Consider the following 19,842-nt stretch of genomic DNA (forward strand, 5'->3'; position numbering starts at 1 on the left):
TTTTCTTTTTTTAACAGTACACCTATTTTTTAATAAAAATAGGGGCATCTTATGCTGAAACTTGACATAATGGGTTAAGATAATAATGCATCCAGAATGCAGTAGGGCGTCAAGTCACACTGGAGGCAGGCATGGTCTTCCTCATTCTTCTCCTCCTTTGAGAGTTAGCGAGACTGAGCAGAACTAGTTCCTCCATTAGAAAGCAGTATGCAACAAATGAAGAACAGTAGGACTCAGCCCTCTGAACAATCATCTTCCATTCATTTAGCAACAACAGAGCTGTGCAGTAGTGGTAATGACAAGATTAGGCAATACAGTAAGCACTAGAGGTTCAACTGGGTTTGAGTGCAAGTGAACTTGATGTAGAAGCTAAATTACAAATAATTTGAAAATTAAAGATGACCAGAGAAATGATAGCCTGATATTATCATAAGTTTGCATGGAGTTAACCAGGCTGAAGCTGTCCTTCCAAAAATAACAAAGAAGAAACCAAAAATTGTTGTTGATTTTTTAGCACAGCATTTATTGAATAGTTCATTTCCTAGAGCCATTTTATTATGTAAGTGTCAGTGCATATTTAGCTCAGCTGTTTATTTTAAATGGATAAGGATGAAATACCCATGGATACACATACCCACGGGAGAGGGGAGAATGGTGAATATATTAAAAGAAAATAAGTTCGGTTCTGGCAGATTGAGGCCTACCAACTTATATGCTTTATTAGGAATAGCTATAGAGCTAGTCAGAGCACACTTGTAGGCTGGAGCCCAACACAACGCTTTTTATGTGAAAACACAAAGTAGATTCTCATAAAAGCCTGTTTAGCAAAGCCACAAGCAGTGTTATTTTAAACAGTTTATTTACATTGCTTGGATTGGCATAAAGAGATATAAAAAACAGTTAAGTCTGACACATTCAAAAGCATCACTAGTTACATATAGACATAAGACAAGACACTGGTGGTTAAAAAGAAACCAGAAGTTGAGAACTCCTAATACAGACACACAGTTAAACTGTTAATGAAATGCAGAAATATACATATTTAGATAGTTCCTGAGATAGCATCACATCATACTAACTGTTCAGAGATGAAAGAAGTGAACATATAGTTTTGAAGGAAGACACAAATACATGAGAAAGCCAAGTAAAAACCTTAGGAGTACTACACCTGAAGTTTGACACACCAAAATAGGGCCTTCAAGTTACAATGCCACACCAATAATCCCATACATTAAATAATGATTTGTTAACCAAGTATGTGGAAGGTGTGGGGTTTTGGTGGTTTGTTTAACAGCCCTGCTAAAAGGGAGTGTAATTATTTTCCTCAGACTTCCATTTCAAAGAAATTCAAAGAATTCAGTTAATCATTTTTGGTGGTCAACGCTAGTCATAGCCTTTAAACTTACTGTTCTAATAAACCCAGGTAACAGACCACTGTGTTACAGTGAGGCTGCAGAAGATCATAATTACAGAAACTCAATTCTATTTCTTTATAAACAACTACATTTATAAAATATCTGGAATAAGCAGCTGTACAACAGGTTAACTGTCATACTTGAAAGGTCAGGTACTTCAAAATGCATCTCCATTTAAGAAATCAACAATTCAAACATCAGAGTGCTCTGCCAATTGATGAAGTTAGGCAAGCATAAGAGTCATCCAAACTAGCAGTAAGTTATGTGATCATCATCTTCATTTAAAAGTCTGACAAACTAGTTTATTGCCTAGAGGGGACAAATTCCATGGAAGAAAATGCTTCCACTATGTTGGTGAGAAAATAAATTTGTGCAAGGGAATACTGTCTCTTAAATAAAGACCCAGTTACTTATTCCACTGATTAGCTGATCTGCTTCAATACAACTAAAACCCCCTTATGATTAACTTAGTGTTATCTAACATTTTGCTAATCATTGCTAAGTGCTAATGACTAAGGTACCATTAATGTCAGTAAGAGGTCATATGAACAGCCAGCTGCTTGTCAGTCTCTACAATACAGCACTATATTTTAGACCTGCTTCATATCAAGTGGGTTGTTGATCGACTTAACGTGTGACTCCTTTTTTCAAAGATTGAGGGAAGACTGATCAAGGAAGGAGAAGGAATACCCTGTTGGCGGGAAAAAAAAAAAAAAAAAAGAAGTTATTTGATCATTTATTAGCCAATGTCAACAGTGCAATAGTCATTTCTCAACCCTGATACATAGTATAAGGAATGTAACAGTACAGAAGATCTCTAAGACTGGCAGCTTTTGAAATTAATGATTCAGCATTTCTAGATTTTGAACAGAAAAGTTAGACAGCACCAAATAGGTAGAATGCATATATTTTTTAAAATGCAGAAGAAAGATTTTTCCTTGTTACCAGCCTTGAGAGATTAAGAATGCAAGAACATGGTTTTGAAGACTAGCTGTTAGCCAAGTATTTGCATACAACTTGCATCATGCTTTTTGCAATAATACTCTCCCTCCAAATTGAAGGCAAGACACATTATGATAATCTCTTAGAGAAATGGAGCTCCCCTCAGATGCCACAACTTTCTGTATTCTTACCAGCTTTGAGCCCCACATTAGACACTGAATACATGCCTTCTTGGATACAGAAGGCAATAGACATCACAATGATTTGTCAAAGCTTGCTTTAGCTGTGCCTGGGTGGGCACAAACTAGGCAAAAAGCTGACTTTTCTGGTGCTAGGAGCATAGCCTGCTTCTGGGACTTAAAATTACAGTGGTAGCACTAAAAGTTAACCTCTTTGGATCAGCTGAGATTTTTTATATTCTTTTTACATTAAACCTCAAGATACTTTCACAAGCAATCTTCCCTTGCTCTTTATAGCTCAGCCAAGCTTTTCAGCATATAAACAGGTCATGGTAGTTAGGCAGCCTCCTGCACCTGCATGCTTCGAGAACCTTTTAAATAGGGATATTTTGAGCAGGTAAGGATATACCACTTCACTACGAAGTCTAATGCCTGTTTATGGCACGTCTTCTATTTGCAGTCATAGGCAATATTTGAAAATTAAATCCTCAACTCCTCTATATAGCAGCTCTTATTAGACTCTCAAGTATTTTATACAGGGTATTTTTTCTATTTACAGGTGGGGGAACAAAAACTTAAAACCACAGGTAAAATTAGCTGCTCAAGACTTCTCTGCAACCAAGTTATTAAAGTCCTCAGAACTCTGGCCAGTGAGCTACACTGCCAGTTGGACAACTGAACTGAAACAGTAATTAATTCAATTGTATAGAAATGAATTGAGAAAAAAATGCAGAAAAATTAAAGTTAAATGATTTGTGAAAGAATTAACTTTGCACCCAGAACCAGAAGTAGAACTAGACCACATGTGAGTGTTGACTGCAACCCCATACATTAGAACAAGTCAAAGAAACACCCAACACCATTTAAAACACTTTGTGGATTCTAGTGTTTTATATAGTTATACCATGCTGTCTTAGTTTAGAGGAATCAAGATTTTTTGCTCACTTCATGCAAGACGGGCATTAACAGTCAGGATTTGATGTACAGAATTTTTCAGCACCACATTGGTGGTTATCTCCAGCGTCACCAGAAGTGGTAGTAATAATAAGGATAGGACATGATCTGTCCGAGGCATGATCATTTAAGCTTTCCAAGTTGGAAGAGGTTTTTCCTTCTACAGCATTTGAAAGACGGCTATTTGGAGAGCCAGACCACAGCACAGGTCGAGGCCTGGAATTTTGAGAGCTCCAATCAACAGAACTGGAGCGATGAACATTAACAGCACATTTGACAGATCCATTTAGGCTGCACGTAGAAGATGAACGAGCAATCTACAATTAGGCAGGGGTTCAAGAGTTAGTCCAAACAAGAAAAAACCCAGGCATCCAAGCTTTATTGATATTTTTACTCTATAGTTTTTCTACACCAAAAAATCTCCACATAAGCACAGGCCAGGATTTTATTTAAATAAAACAATATGTCTGAATAACAGCTTTGAGCCTCTCAATGGACTCAGACAGGTTTCCTGCAGCTTTAGTTTCCTACTCAGGAACTGCACTGGTATCCCAGCTTGAGGGGCTGGAATCCAAACCTCTCTTTTCCCCTCAACCTTATGATTCAACCAAAAAGGCTTTATGCAAGTTCAGCGGTGTGTGGGATTGGTTAAAAAAACCCACACAACATCACACACAACATATGATCTGCTGCCAAGCCGCAGCTTACTACCTCAGGGGTCCAAGAACTCTGGGAACAATTTGAAATAGGAAAATATTTTTCACCGCTTTAAGTTCCTACCATTTTGTGGAAAAAAGTATTTTTGTATGGTGTAGATGCACACAAAGAGGAAAGCGCATGACTTGCATTTTCATGAGAAATGAGATACAGTGCTGTATCAAAATGAAGACAGAATATTAGACTTCAAAAACAATCATTGGAGCAATCATAATTGAAGGAAGAAAATCTCTACAGAGAGCTGGGGTATAGCCACACTGGTAGATTTTCTTATTTCCTCTAAAGCAAGGGAGTCTAGTGTGATACTTCCTCCCTTATTAATCCATATTTTCTCATGCCTATCTCATGTGGGAGAGCAGGGCAATATCTTTATGTTGTATAATTTAATGGCCACTCAAACATATTGAATTATCTCTATATTAAGGTACTGACACATGAAGCAGTAGTAGAAAGATACACAGGAAATCCTGTTCTTGGCTTTCTGTTCTACAAACTACAAAACTTTAAAGTAGATGTTTACTTAGCATACAGATTTACTCAAACACTAGAATAAAAGCAAAGGTCATCAAATCATTGAATGGTTTAGGTTGAAAGGGACCTTAAAGATCATCTAGTTCCAACCCCCCTGCCATGGGCAGGGACACCTTCCACCAGACCAGGTGGCTCAAAGCCCCATCCAACCTGGCCTTGAACACTGCCAGGGATGGGGCATCCTGGGCAACCTCTCTGGGCAACCTGTCCCAGTGCCTTGCCACCCTCATATAGTGAAGAATTTCTGCCTTACATCTAACCTAAATCTACCCCCTTTCAGTTTAAAGCCATTAATTACCCCTTGTCCTATCGCTACCTGCTCTTGTAAAAGTCCCTCTCCAGCCTTCTTGTAGGCCCCACTTAGGTACGGGAAGGCTGCTCTAAGGTCTCCCCAGAGCCTTCTCTTCTCCAGGCTGAACAACTCTTCTCAGCCTGTCTTCATAGGAGATTCATAAGATGATGAAAAAATTCCTCCAAATCTAGTCTGCTTTACTAGACTGTACTAGGAAATTGAGTTTGACCTAGTGTAGCAGAGGAAAGCTGCAATAGTTAGCCAAGCATAGCAGAAGAGTTGCAGTATGTAGAACAATACATTATTTTACCAAGTTTTCTTAAACATGTATAAGGAGATAATTCTCTTGCCTTTTTAAAAACTCTCAGGGGGCAGCATCTGTATTTCTGTACCCTTCCTTCCCAGTCTGTTTCACAGGATGTCTACCATCTCACTACGCTTATTGACACTTTCATCGTACTATTCAGGGTTGTACACCACATTTGTATATATTGTCCAAAATCAAAAGCATGAGCTACACAAGATAGTGTGCTAGAAGTTTCTCACCCAGAAGAGGATACATACTCCATCTCTGGCAAAAGAGGCTGGGGTTTTTTTCCCAACTTAATTGTACAAGGCAACTCCCAGTTTCTAATACATACAGCAGATTTTTCTGCATTTTCAGCAAGTAAGCCTTCTCATTAAACAACTCTTGCTCAGAAAATAACACATCTATGAGTGTAGTTAAAAATAAATTTTTCCACTGTGGATCTTGAAATTGTTAAAGCAAGATCAACACCAGACATTAAAATAACTGTGATCTTAAAAAGGTTACTTATTTGGCCTGCGCAGCCAAATCACTTACCGCTAATGATGATGTACTAGTCAGTCGGCTGCCTATATAACTGTCATTAGCTGAACTGGGACTTCTTCCTTCTGTTGCACTATGCGACATTAAAGCCCTTCGAAGAGCTCTCTTTGGTGTTTTCGAGAAAGAAAATGCTCTTGTAACCTGAGGAGTTTGACAAGCAGTTATACACTGACAAAAATCAGGCTGTAATAACTACAATATAGGCTACCATTCAAATTTTGAACATCTGTAGGGTGTGTATCAAATGCTAATATGACTCTATCAAAACTAGCCAAACACACATACCCACAAGATGATCTGACTTTTAAGGCTCCCCATCAGCCCTGCTCTTCTCACTCTGTCCAAATATGAAGACAACACGGCAGGGGGCAGAACAGAGATTCAGGGAGAAGTCAAAATAAAGTCTAGTCAACTAGGCTTCCTCATGTCCCTTGGGTTCTTCAAAGTCAGGTCTCCCCTCCTTTAAGTTGCTCTCAGATTTAGTCTTCAACAGCTTCCAAACTACAGCAGCCTCCACAGTTTTCTCTAGGAAACAGTATTATCACCTTCAACGTACTAAGCCTGCTGCGAGGCTGCTGAGAATGGGGAACAGATTCCTCCTTGCTGCATCATTCTGTCATGCCACAAACTTTAGCAGAACCAAACCCAGTGTACAGCCAACATGACAGAGCAGACAGGCAGCCTTAATCCTGCCCCCCAGCCAGGTCCTCCGAGCAGAAGAGGGCACAGTTTCTCAGTCCATTAGTTGAGAGCATCTAAGCCATACACAAGGGAAAGCATGCACAGGCAGACACCAGCATTCAGTGCTTACTTCCTTGCTATTTTGAAGTCTGTTTCATTATCAGGACACACATACTCTACACACCCATCCTACTTTTGAAGGTACTTGTATTTAGATAATTGCAGGCAGCTTTAAAACTCCATTCAATATGCTAAGAACAGTTAGAACAGAGGGTTGGGGGGGTTTTGTAATATATTTAAAAGATTCAAAATATTAAACAAAGTAAGTTCCGTAACAGACTCAAAAATGACTACATAATACTTATGACCATAATACCATATACAGATACTCCAAAACTACTCAGTCAAAACCTCAAACACTCCCCACCTTCTTTCTTTAAGGAGCTTATATTTAAGAGTTTTAGTTCAGATTAAGTTTTTCCTGTCACTGCTGTAAGTACTACAAAACACCTGAAACAGGAATAGTAGCACAACTCCCTGACTAAAATGGGTTTTACTGTAAAGCACCGTCTTTGTAGTATCTTACCTTTTTTGATGTTTTCTTTATTGCCCTGGATGCTCTGCTTAAAGTACTGTCCATATCTTTAGTATTTACTTCAACTGAATCAGGATCAGCAGTATAAATGAGATTTTCCTATTGACAAAAATGGTCTTAATAATGGTCAACAAACATCAGCACTTGTCAAAATATCGTTCTCTAGTTCAGTAGGTCAGATTTAGATGTTTTAATTGCCATACGCCTCCATATTTACCTCAATATACAGTTAAGCAGCTATTTGCTTTCATGCCATTTCATTAGATTAACTGCTGGTGCAATCAGTTTATGAAACCACTTCATCAGTAGTTTTACATTTGGTTTGATTGATGCAGTTTCAAATTCAGGGTTTACCAAAGTAAAGGCAATCATTTTGAAGTATACCTAGAGAGTTTCACAAGATACATACCTCTTCGTTTCACTAACATATCTATCTCTCTTCTGAAGTGAAATCTTGATAGATCCAGCTGTCAAACATTAAGACTAATTCTTTCAGCTTAAGCCAAATAAATGTTTCAGAATAGCCACAATTTTAGGGTTTTTTTCATGCCTCATTCTTAAACTCTAACATGTGCAAAGCAATCTCTAGCTAGCTACTTACAAAACATGGGGGCAGGGGGCACGCATGGGAGTGGGAAGTTGCTGGGGGGGGAGTGTAGTTGTTGTTTTGAGGTTTTATTTTGAGAAAAGGCAGTTTACCTAAAAAAAAAAAAAAAATGTTTTTTGGGGGGGGGGGGGGAATCATAAGGACACCAGACAGCAAGCTGAGCTGTATAGCTATTCCTAGTGTCTAACAGAGTAGTTAAAGCCTTTACTGCCACCATGTGGCAAAGTCAACACTAGCTCATTCTCACATGATGCCAGAGTTCTGGAAAACCAGCGAAAAGGGGAACTGTGCTTAAATTGAAGCTTAATTTGACATTAAAATCAGCAAGAAAAAAGTATTATATAGTTGGTACAAAGCAGCAGTTACAGAAATTGTAACTAATGGGATTCAGCATAGTAGGTTACAATTTGTCAGCATATGATTGTGAATGTCCTGGGGCAGGAGGGAATGACACATTTATTACACAAAGATTTAATTTCTATTAAAAAAACCCAACATTTTTTCCATCCCTTTGTGTTATACGTAACACACGAGACTAAAAGATAGGTGACAGACAGATTAAAGTTAACTCTTCTGAATCAGTACTTTTCCTACTCAGTACCGAAAAAGGAAGGAAAAGCACAAAGCGAAGTTTCTTATTTGTAAGTCCCTAGATAACAAGCCAAACAAAATAAAACTAAGATGCTATTTTGATTACTTAACTACCTGTCCTGAAACAAGCATGTCTTTGAAAAATCACAGACAACCAAACATTGTACAGTAAGAGTACTATGCAGAACATAAAACAGTTGTTTCAGCTATATGTACTTCACATTTTTAGCAAATTTGGATGACTGACACACATACACTCTTATATAATTAAAACATTAGCTGAAAGTCTCTTGCCCTAATTGGAGAGGATCTACTCCTCGAATTATTAGTTTTCTGGCTGTAGAAAGCCCACCCGTTGAACTTCTAAAAATGTGAGGAGGCCAGTGCCTCTTTTATTTCATTGTTTTCTTTATTTCCTTGTTTTAAGGTTGTAGGCCTCTGTCTACAAAAGGAAGATGCTTCATGTCTCTTACATTATGGTGCCCATGCAAATAAGGTATAGAACAAAGAATTCAGCCTAACACAGTTAAACCAAAACATACGATCCACAATGCTGGGATTGTAAATTGAAACATAGCTGTGAAAGAAGCAAGCTGAAGACAATTCTGTTTAGATCTGCAGTGCAAAGTTTAAATTATTTATAATTAATCTGTGATGGGGGAAGGGCATGATTCTTGATTTTTAAGTAATTAGCTTCTGTAGAAGATAACTTCCAGGCTGTTTCCTTTTCCACTTTTTAACCACTCGTTTGCAGACATGCTAGCACAAATGTTTTCTGCTCTACTTCACCTCAAGCATGTCCACTATTAACAAGTTCTTCAGCTTCATATGCTTCAAGCCAAAAAGAGAGAAATATTTCCAATCAGCAACACGGTTCCAGAGTACTTACTGCATCTGCTTTACATATAGTGTTAGCCACATGCCGACACAACATCTTCAACCAGTCTTCTTTAGGAGGTTCTTCAGCTGTCATCTGGAAACTGAGTAGCTTGTTGTTGAGTTCTGTAGGTGGCCGCACAACTAAGGCAAAAGCTTTATGGCAATCTACAGGTTTTTTTTAAAAAAAGAGGCAAGACAAAGAATAATAATTGTTCTTATAATTCAGGGGGGAACCTTCAGAATAGTTAACCCTTCATCTGCCAGGAGCTAGATTTAGGGACAATATAATTTTGTGCAAGGATTTTATCTTTTTTTACATGATAGCTGTTGTATCACTTGCCAGAGCACTGAGTTCTGTCTGCATCCTTCATCAAGAGGCTGCAATCAGCTGTTCACGCAACAGCTGTTTATTCACCAAATTAGTCTGCAGACTAGTCAGTCTTTACTGGATATAGCAGTAAATATCAATTTCGTTCTCTAACTCATGACATGTTGGACAGATCATTTCTTTATCAACAGAGAACAAAGAAAACAACATTTACCCTATTCTGTAAAGCAGAAAAAAGCAACAAAGACATCAGTACTATATATGACACATTAAAATAGGCAAGTTACAACAGTTTTACTGTTTAAACTTGACAAAAATTGCTCACTTGATAGCACAAAAGTAATCCATTGCTGATATCCCTTTACAGCAGACACAGCTGAATCACACTAACCAATTTAGAAAAGCAGCACTAGAAAACAAGTCCTATAAGTGAGTGTATATAAGAGTAGCTGACCTCTCCCAAGATTTGCATACTGAAGTTCTTAGCAAATATTAAATGGTATGCTCACAAATGGCTCCCATGACCCAAGTCCCAAAGTAACTTAAGTGTTGCACAGTAATTTAAAGAGAATTCTTAAAAGAGAAACCCTAAAGTACCTTTCAAAAATGCAGGTAGGCACTACATTTACCACTTACCCTCTTTGCCATTTCTATTTTTATTGGGTTTCTATGTTCAGGTGCTTCAGAGAACATAAAGCAGAACAAGTATGTTGTGCATACCTTCACCTACAGTGAAATAACAAATCTATCTTTCTAGGGTATAGATCTAGAAACTAGTCTGACTAGACTTCTTTAGACATCACTATCAAGGCTGGAACAATATTGTAGCATGAGTTCTGCTGCTGTAGCAGTGCATTACTTCAGTGACACCCCTACAGTTTCAGTATGGCAAAGCAGCCAGAGAAATTAAATCATCTAAATCTTTATTTTAAGATGCTAAGCACAGCTCCTCCTGAGCATCATTATCACCAGTTAAATGAAGATTTGGTTTCACGGCAACAGCACTTGTCTCTGGTCAGTCTAATGCTCTGGACTGAAGTTGGGGGGTTTTGTTTTTATTTTGTAAATCCAGAGCTGTCAAGCATAGTTTGTTTAACTCACACTGCCATTTGGTTGGCTTATGCTAATGCCATCTAGTAGTTCTGCCAAATTCAGCATCCTGCCGCGATTCTTGAAAAGCCAAAAGGTGTCTATATAAGGAATTCTCAAGCTCATACAGAGCTTCGAACAGAAGATTATAATAAAATCACATACCTAACATACTATACAACAAATATACCTTAGCATTCTATCTCAAAACAGCAGACCCTCATCCTTTATACTCTTTTCATCAGCTATCATAGCACTTCAAAACATACAGACCTTCTGTCTCCCTGATGTCTAGGACTTTCTTGATCTGGGAGAGCGGCATGAGAACAACATGCTTGAGAGATGCAGGAGGCCTTGTGTGGCCATGTGGACTCTTGAAAGCACCAATAACTTTATGCCTCTTCCTCGCTATCTACAGTAAAATAGAAGACAAAGAGGTTAAAGTTAGAAGGTCTATTGCCATTTTTTTGTTTCTCTTCTACTCTTTTACCTTCTAGTATACAGGAAGGCACAGAAAGCCTTGCTACAGAAAGATACTCTAAAGAGTATTTTACTCTATTTACCACATAAATCTTGAAGGAACTCATTTATCTCACTATTCACCATCTACAGCCCAGCAATACTTGTTACTTAACATCAATACACTCACCTCAAGAAAAAAAACCAACATTTTTAAAAAATGTATCAAGAGAAGAAATAATTTTGCATTACAGACCGTAATTCTACCCTGCATAACAAGCAAGGGCCCTTTGAAACCTACCACAAGGTAGTCTAGATTTAAGTAGAAAAGACAACGTCTATGTGCATGAGCCAGCTTAGGCTGTGGTGTGTTATGTCCTAGAAATATCATTTGCTGTTGCTTGTGCATGCACTCATCAAGCGGGTTTTGCCATGGAGGTTGGTCAGTCAGTTTTTACTTTGCATTAACGTGTAAGTATCTTAGATGCTTTTTAAGTAAGGTATCTTTGGTTGCTTGTATCTTGTACAAGAGATAAGCCAAGAAGCTTTATTAAAATCGTCTTCACTTTCCTTTCCTTCCCTTCCTTTCCAAGGAGTGATGAAGCTGCGTCAGGAAGAGTTCATCACTAGTCACAACAATAGGCTTTTGTCTCTAAATGCTGCTTAAGACAGCACTAATTTTTGATTATTTTAGCATCAGTCTTCTATGAAGACAATGGTCTTTACTGCTGTAGACAGTAAAAAGTACTTTCATACAGTGTCCTTTACAACCTCAGTTTCTCCACATAAGTCTCCAAAACCCGGTTAGATTACTTTTCCCTCCTAGTTCTTCCTAACATACTGTTAGTCTAAGGCATTTAATACGTGAAATTTTTTTTTATTCTTTTGTGGCCTAAGTACAGACAGACCTACCCCAGAGGCCTACGATTTACTCACATTAAATATGACTAAACTTTAAAAGGACAAGCATCCTGCTGAGCAAACTCCAGCACTTTTCCATCCATTGGTACTACTCAAAACGCTATTCAGATAAACATTTATTTCTTAACATATTAAGCTGCTTTTAATTTTTTGATCTGGCTGCAAGACATTAAAGGCTACATTAATACCTCTCAACCATCCAGAAGTGACTAGCTACTTGTGTTGGCTTATACAATAGCTAATGAAAGGCAACATCAGCATGTGTTGGGCTATCAGCCTTCCATGACTTAGAATTCTGCTTCAAAGTTTTTAAATTTTATTTGTTTATATTCATATGTAGTGTCAAGCCTATTATAATTCAGTTTATGAGACATACTTATATTGCCATCTTACCTCTAGGCAGTCATTGAACAGAAAGAGCGTGACCTGTTCTCCCCTGTCACAGAGGTCATCACCAAGTGCTACAGTTTCCAAACGCTGAACTAAGCTTCGGTGAGAGGACAAGAGATTGGCCTAAGCAACAGAAGCAAAAAGCTCATTAAGCATTTAGTTCAAGGGCTGGATTACTGCTTGCTTACAACTTAACACTGGAAATCTGTTTAAACCAGCACCATTGCATTTTAACCTCACATACTTTTGCAGAGGGAGCAAACTAGTGCACAGTCATTTTACAGGTCTGCAGCTTCAGAGAAATTACTTACTGGACATCCATCAACTTCATAGACAACGTCAAAGAACTGCCTTTGTGCCTCTGTTTTTCTTTTGTCTTCATTAATATGTCTGAGGGAAGCATATGATATTTATCTTCAACATCATGCAACAATAAATGAGTGCACTGCATTTAAGACATACAGAAATAATGAAGCTAAACATTCAGAGATATAGTTCACACAGCAGCACTGGAAAATACAAAATTAACCACACTTGCTCACTGAAGTGTCCAAATACCATATGCTAAGCGCATCGGAAACTTCAGAACCTAGAACAATATTCTTGTCATGTTATCAGTAGTTGACACACCATTCAGTTAATACATAATTCCCCTCCCCTGCCCCATAAGATTTTGAACTACAGACCAACTCAACGCAGTTGTTCACAGCCTGCATTTTATCCCCACAAGTCAGGACTGCAGCTCACCAAGAAGCAGATGCAAGAATAATTACAATTTAAAAGTTGTTATTAAAATCAGACAAACATTTACCCAATTAATACAGGAGGTGTCATTGCTGGAGACATAAGCTACACTTCAAAAAGAGGCGAGACTTACAATCTAAACAGCTTCAGCTTTAAGCTAATTAACTCGTGGAATTGTGCCAAGAATAGCTAATACAGGACCAGAAGAGAAACCAGTCCTTTCAGTGGATATATGCATAGAAGTAAGATTTAAAGACAACACACATCTCTTCCACTCTGGACAGAATAGATAGAAATAAGGATTGGAACAGAAAAGAGGACTCGGGAGGTTCAGCTTCATGCTGAGGCAGGGAGTCAGCAGAGGTCCAGGTAGAAGTGCTGGGTAACAATGCCACAGATTCCTTCAAAAGCCGTGTCACAAAATGCCAGTGACAACAGCGGACGAAGAGACTGAAGAACACCTACAATTATGTATACTTACATGGAGACTAAAGTTATGGCAACAACACACTAAGAGCAATTTAAAAGGAACAGAGATCCAAACGGCGTATAACGGTATGGTGCATAGAATGAGCATCACTTACGTCATCACTTCCTTTAATGATTCAATAGCTCTCTCTAGAGTTATTTTATCTGGGTTCTCTTCTGCTGTGTGCTTCTTAATATCTACAATTATAAAATAAATAAATAAAAACCCCACACACATTACAAGCGCCTGAAAAGAAATATGAAAAATTCAAGTTTAAACTGCAAGTCAGATGACTGAAGAAATCACAGCTATCCTGGAGTCCAAACAGCCTTGATTAAGTGGGGAAGTAGGCTGAGCAGCAATATTGTCCTTGCATCTCATTAAGAAAAAAACCCACCTACAACACAAAACCAAACCCTCAAATTAAAAAAAAAAAAAAAAAAAATATCAACAAGACCACGAGCTCTTCGTGTTGAAGTGCAGAGACAAGCATAGAAGTCTTTTTCTAACTGAAGCAAAGGGAGGTGGTGGTGTGGTTTTTTTAATCATTATTTTTATTAATGTAGTCATTATTACAGCAAGTGGTTGATACCAGGTGGAACACATGAAGCTGTAAGACTTGTCAATACTAATTGCTCTCTAGTTTATGCTAGCTGCATTTGAATCTCAGTTATATTTGGTATTTGAAGAGACAAAACTGTTGTCAGAGCAAACTTTTCCTCTACCTGTATCCTGCAGACAAATATATGAACAAGTGAAGTTTAGCGAAAAGTATGCTTTCTTCAGTAACTGGTCTTGCTGACTGCCATTAAGCATGATTAACTCCCAGAATCAGGCTTGTTTTATATGAGAAAACCTGTTGCTAATTATGACAAAAAGCAGACATTATTTTGGTTTTCACACCTTCACAGACAAACTTATATTAAAAAAATAAATACATCACTAGATTACCATTTAGCAGTAGAGCAACACTAGGCAGCCTTTGAACAGGACGGATAAGGAGTTCAGCTAGGCTTTGGCGGCCACATTCAGGTTTAGCTTGGTTTATCTGGGGAAAAGAAAGGGGAGAAAGGAAGTAATTTTTTTTTTTTTTTTTTCCCACACACACACACAAAAACCCAAAAATCACAAACTAGGAGAAAGATTGTCTTCCTTGAAACTAGCATCACAGTAAAAGTTTGAGAATTGTTTACCACAGATACTCAGTCATTAACAGACCATGTTAAAAACACATTATATTCAAATCTGCGCAGTATTTATCACATGATTCATGTTAACAGAATTTCTAGTTTTAAATTGTTCATATTATCAACCCCTCAGTCCTTGTTTCAGACGCTAACGCTAATGTGGAGTGGGACAGGGGACGGCCTATTCTCTTATTCATTTCCCCATCTTTTAGATATCAATACTTGAATATAATTCCTGGTACCTCAGAAAACATGAGCTGAAATCTGTCATTTGATTACTCCACTATTTGAGAGACACTTGTTGGGTACAGAAGAGGACTTAAAGCTACACTGCATTAATAATCAACTATATACCTTTATCTGAAGAGCTCAAGAGTCTTAAGACTCATCTTCAGATAACTCTTTCTTTGAAGACCATCTTCCTGTTAGAACTCCACTGTTATGCTCCTATTCATTAGTCACAAGAATGTTAAGAGATTCTACCTCCCTGGAACTTCACAGCTGCTGAAAGTGAGTTAAAAGCTATTTCAGAAATACAAGTCTCTTAAACACAGGGAGGGGGACCAATAAAAAGCAGTAGCTCTAGTTATCTTTACAGAAAAGAGAAGACACCTATTTGGGAGAAAGTAATCAGAATGCACTTTTTCCAGCAACAAATGCATATAATTAAACTACCTTGAAAGTTGTGTAACAGAGGAGGAACTTGGACTTCTTATGAAAGAGTCTTACAAGGAGCTCGAGGGATTGAAGTTCAAATCCTTCCTATTTCTGTCTCACCAAGAGATGTTCACATTCCTCCAAGCTTCCAAAATTCCACATTCTTACATCTACTGCATTAAGTAGTTTACTTTGTAATGGTCTCCATGTTCTACTCAAAAACTTAGTTCTGCAGACACTTACCTTTAGGAAGGCATGAAACCTTGGCTTCTGTTTTTCACATCGAGTAATAGTCTCCTTGCTCATTTCGAAGAAATTCACAAATGGAGGGTAAGTTTTCAACAAGTCTTTTGACTGAAAGAAACAACTGTTATGTCTCTGCTTTACATATTATGTAGCATTGTACATATGTTCATATGCCCTGAGCCGCACAAAGCTGCTCAAAGGCACATTTCAATAAATAATAATAAAAAAAGTGTTGTAAACCCATGTGTGTTCACAGAACAAGTTAAGACATTTTTGCATGCCAGATGCCCAAGATTCTATGCTGCTGATTAAATGCAGACTGCTCTCAGAAACATCAAGTACACATGTGCCAATCTTAGAAGCTGCTGAGTAGCTCAAGTAGAAGGCAGATTCTCACCTAGCAGGATGCTTTTGGTGAGAATTTTTGAAATTTCAGACCAGTATTTTCTCCAGTTACTGCTATCACCTTTAAAAGACACCAAACCACAAGAAGCAATACCTTAGACTGAAAACTTTTGAACACCAAACACGATTTGCCTCAAAATGATCAGGTCAGCAAAAGCACAAGATACCTAGCAGACTACTTATCTTAAAATGCATTGCAGTCCCAGACCTAGCTTTCCTGTTCTGCACATTCTGTACTTAGGAAAACAACAAGTCCTTATTCACTTACACATCTCAAGTCTTGAAGGAAGAACACAAGAAATTTCCGTGAAAAGTTATTTTCTTAGTTATTTACTATTGATCAGAGGCAGCAGATAGCTAAGGTTACAGGAAGAGCCCCTTCTAATGTCCAAGTAAAAAGCATGTCTGTAGTTTTGCAAATTACGGTTCTCAAACTGTATCTATCTGCAGTTTTACCCTCTCGTTCAAGTGGAGAGACACATACACTTAAACTTGACATGGATTACCTATAAGAAGTACATCATCTAACTCAACCTAGAAGTCTAAACAGAAAATACAAGTTAGTGTTCTTTCTCGCTCAGTAGTGCTTCTCTTGTGTGTGCTAGCTCCTACAAATGGATTATTTGTAAGGTGAGGTAATAGCTCATAATAGCTCTAATGCATAAAAAAGAAATAGAAACTTACATATTTAAGAATGATATCACCAATACTTCTACTTTCAGTCCAATTCATCATAAGATCTTCAAGGTCTTCCTAGAATACATGCAGGGATGGAGGGGAAGAAAATAAGATGAAAATGAACTGCATAAAGCTTAAGATAGGATCAGTGTTCTGCCAAACACATATAATTAGCTGTGTGTTTCCATGCTGACAAAACAGGCAATCCTAAAAGCTGTACAATTTCACAATAAACGCCTTCAATCTACTGAGAGCTGAAAGCAAGACCTCTGGCTTACTGAATATAGTTTTGAATCAATGCAAGCAGAGCCTAGCAGTGTATCAGCACTAGCCAACTCTGCAACAAGATGACATGGCTGTGTCCAATACACTACAGAACATTTCCCAAATGATTATTTAAAAAGCATACGCAGAAGACAGTTGAGCCAATTCTAATTAAGAGTGAACTGCTAATATAAGACTCTTAAGTCCATAAGATAGGATTGAAATAGAACTAGCATAGATTTCCCTCACTTGCTGCACCAGGGTGTCAAGGAAAGTGCGAGCAAGCTGTTAAGCCTGTATCAGCTTGAGAAGGATCAAGCTTATTCACTGTCAGCTAATAACAGGGACAGGAGGGCACAGCTGAAGGTTCATGATTCACCTTAAGTGAAAAGGATTCACCATTAATATTGGTTTGTTGATGCCACTTCTCTTTATTACACCGAAGACGAAGGAAAACACAACCACTACGCTTAAGCAACTTTGTCTACACTGCATGCTGCAGGTGAATCCTACTTGACACATGGACACACACGCTTTACTTTCATCTCGGTCTCAGTGGGCGCATATCAATATCTATCGTCATTAGCTGGACTGGATCCCAATGGTTGGGAAAAAAAAAGTCCCAGAACAAACAAAAAACCCAACGACAACAAAAAAACACAACAAAAAACCCAAACCAGAGTTACAGGCAGTCTGCAAGTCCCACTATTTTAAAAGCCTACCATGAAATGCAGACAGCAACATACATATGCCATTATTTGAAGATTTTATGACTTCATATTTGAGGAAGACTTGCATCATAGTCTATTGTGAGACCCAGAGATGGCTTCAGAGAGTGCTTGCAATCCAGATAAAAATATAAAATAAAGAAAGCAAATCTCACAGGGAATTCTAATCAATTGTTATTAGGCCTCAGTACCAGGTCAACTGCTTCAGAGGCTGAAGTGCAAGCCCGATTTATGAGCTGGTAGTTTCTGACAATTGGTTCAAAGCCATTTAAGAAGGGATTAGTTTTTCCTACTGAATGGTAGAAGTCTCCTTATATGAACATGTCTATAGCCCAGGAAAACACCAGGGGTGATTTATTTTTTTGTTTTGTTGGGTTTTGGTTTGTTTTGGGTTTTGTTTTTTTTTTTTAATTCCATAGCTTTAGCTATCCTTCCAAGAGCCCTTGCTTACTGCTTTAATAGAAACATGTATTTTATAAGCACTTGTGAGAGTTGGACTACCATTTGATACCACTGGCCCTTTTGACCAGTTTTGTATCAGTTACAGAAAACCTCCTACAGGAAGTGGTATTAAAATATGAAAAGGAGAAGCCAGCTCATGAATGACAATATTAGTTACATGCACAATACTCAGATCTCAGATATTTATAAATAAGCGTTAAATCTTAAAGCATACTTTTGATTTGCACATAATTCCACAGGTTGAACAGTATGTAACAGCACCAGGATGACTCTACACCTATCCCGCAGATAGAACTTAAAGCATGCAGAAAAGATTCAAAGTCTGTATCAAAGCTTCCCCTGCAGGGGCGAAGTTGCAGCTTGCCTTGATTTTAGTATGCACATCAAGAATATCTGGAATGCTGCCAAATATGGTCTTAATCTCTTCCTGTGCAAGGATTGGTCCTCCAAGTTGTCCTTCCTTCTCCAACGGAACTTGAAATAACTGATGAATTAGACAAAAAAAGTTAACATCCTCCCAACCACCACACATTGTGTTAGAAATAGTTACAAAAGCAACAGTGTTTTCCTTCCAGATCATACTTTGGTGCAGTCACAATCTTGAGATACTCCCATTTAGCAAGAGTGAGTTACAACAGAGTCATTTTAAGATACAAACACGGAGTTTGATACATCACTACAGTATAACCCTCTTTCATCTACCTTTCTCCTCACACACATCTTAGCTCATGCTTTAAGTAGATTATCAGCTGCAATGGAAACAGACTTTCTAGAAATTGCACTCTTCCTGTAAGCTGTTTGCTATTCTGCTCTTCTTGGAATAATTAAAACAAGGTTTTTTTCCCCTGCCATGTCTCTCTATTCACTAATATCTTAAAAATCCAAGTCATGAAGATCCTATTTTCCTGAAGCTTGGAATTTCCATACAAACTGCAATTCCACTGCAGATCCCAGATTAGAAATGGTATTTTCCAACCTTTATTATTAACAGATACTAAACATTTTTATGTCAGTAAAATTACATGAGACTGTTTACATTGTCATCTTTTTACAAACCTTTGATGCACCCAAGCCCTCAAAAGCCTGCAGATCACAGGCTGAAAATAATCATTGATGTAAACACTAGATGTCTTATTACAGTTGACCTACAATTGCTTTAAAACCAGCTTACCTGAATGATTGTCGTTAGAATATCAACGTAGTTACTCTCTGTCTGATACAACTCCTTTGCAACCTGCCATCTTGCAGACTGCTTCAGTGGAAGAGGAGTTGAGTTTTTGGAAGGCCTTGCACAGGGTTTTGGTGTTTCTGATGAAGAGATATTCCCAAAAGAAAATAGAGCTTTATCACAATAGAAAAGCTCACCCTCAAAGACAGGAAAAAAAAACCAACCTTCAGAATTTTTAAGGAAAGATAGTTGTTTTTTTTTTTTAAAAGGCTATTCTGTAGGTTATTCTATAGTTACCCAAGCTCTTTCTAGAAAATGGCTTGCTTTATTACAGCTTAATTATAGAACAACAGTAATATATTATTCCTCAGAATTAGTCTGAAACTAATAAGCCATTCATGGGCAGGTCAATGA

The 19,842-nt window shown here is 37.9% G+C and overlaps 1 protein-coding gene across 1 annotated transcript in view; it reads right to left on the minus strand.

Annotated features, from left to right (window-relative positions):
• The window catches only part of ECT2 (epithelial cell transforming 2), a 31,241-nt gene continuing 11,399 nt past the window's right edge, over positions 1 to 19,842 (minus strand). The window contains exons 13-25 of the mRNA XM_052804483.1: positions 19,432 to 19,568; positions 18,625 to 18,744; positions 16,813 to 16,881; positions 15,721 to 15,831; positions 14,585 to 14,681; positions 13,749 to 13,830; positions 12,732 to 12,810; positions 12,424 to 12,543; positions 10,924 to 11,062; positions 9,244 to 9,398; positions 7,148 to 7,255; positions 5,875 to 6,021; positions 1 to 2,106 (exon numbers count right to left, since the gene is read on the minus strand). Of these exons, the coding sequence (XP_052660443.1) occupies positions 2,017 to 2,106; positions 5,875 to 6,021; positions 7,148 to 7,255; positions 9,244 to 9,398; positions 10,924 to 11,062; positions 12,424 to 12,543; positions 12,732 to 12,810; positions 13,749 to 13,830; positions 14,585 to 14,681; positions 15,721 to 15,831; positions 16,813 to 16,881; positions 18,625 to 18,744; positions 19,432 to 19,568 (1,454 nt within the window). The 3' untranslated portion in view covers positions 1 to 2,016. The remainder of the gene's footprint in view (positions 2,107 to 5,874; positions 6,022 to 7,147; positions 7,256 to 9,243; positions 9,399 to 10,923; positions 11,063 to 12,423; positions 12,544 to 12,731; positions 12,811 to 13,748; positions 13,831 to 14,584; positions 14,682 to 15,720; positions 15,832 to 16,812; positions 16,882 to 18,624; positions 18,745 to 19,431; positions 19,569 to 19,842) is intronic.

The sequence above is a fragment of the Harpia harpyja genome, chromosome 12 (genome assembly GCF_026419915.1).
Source record: "Harpia harpyja isolate bHarHar1 chromosome 12, bHarHar1 primary haplotype, whole genome shotgun sequence".
NCBI classification, from domain to species: Eukaryota; Metazoa; Chordata; class Aves; order Accipitriformes; family Accipitridae; genus Harpia; species Harpia harpyja.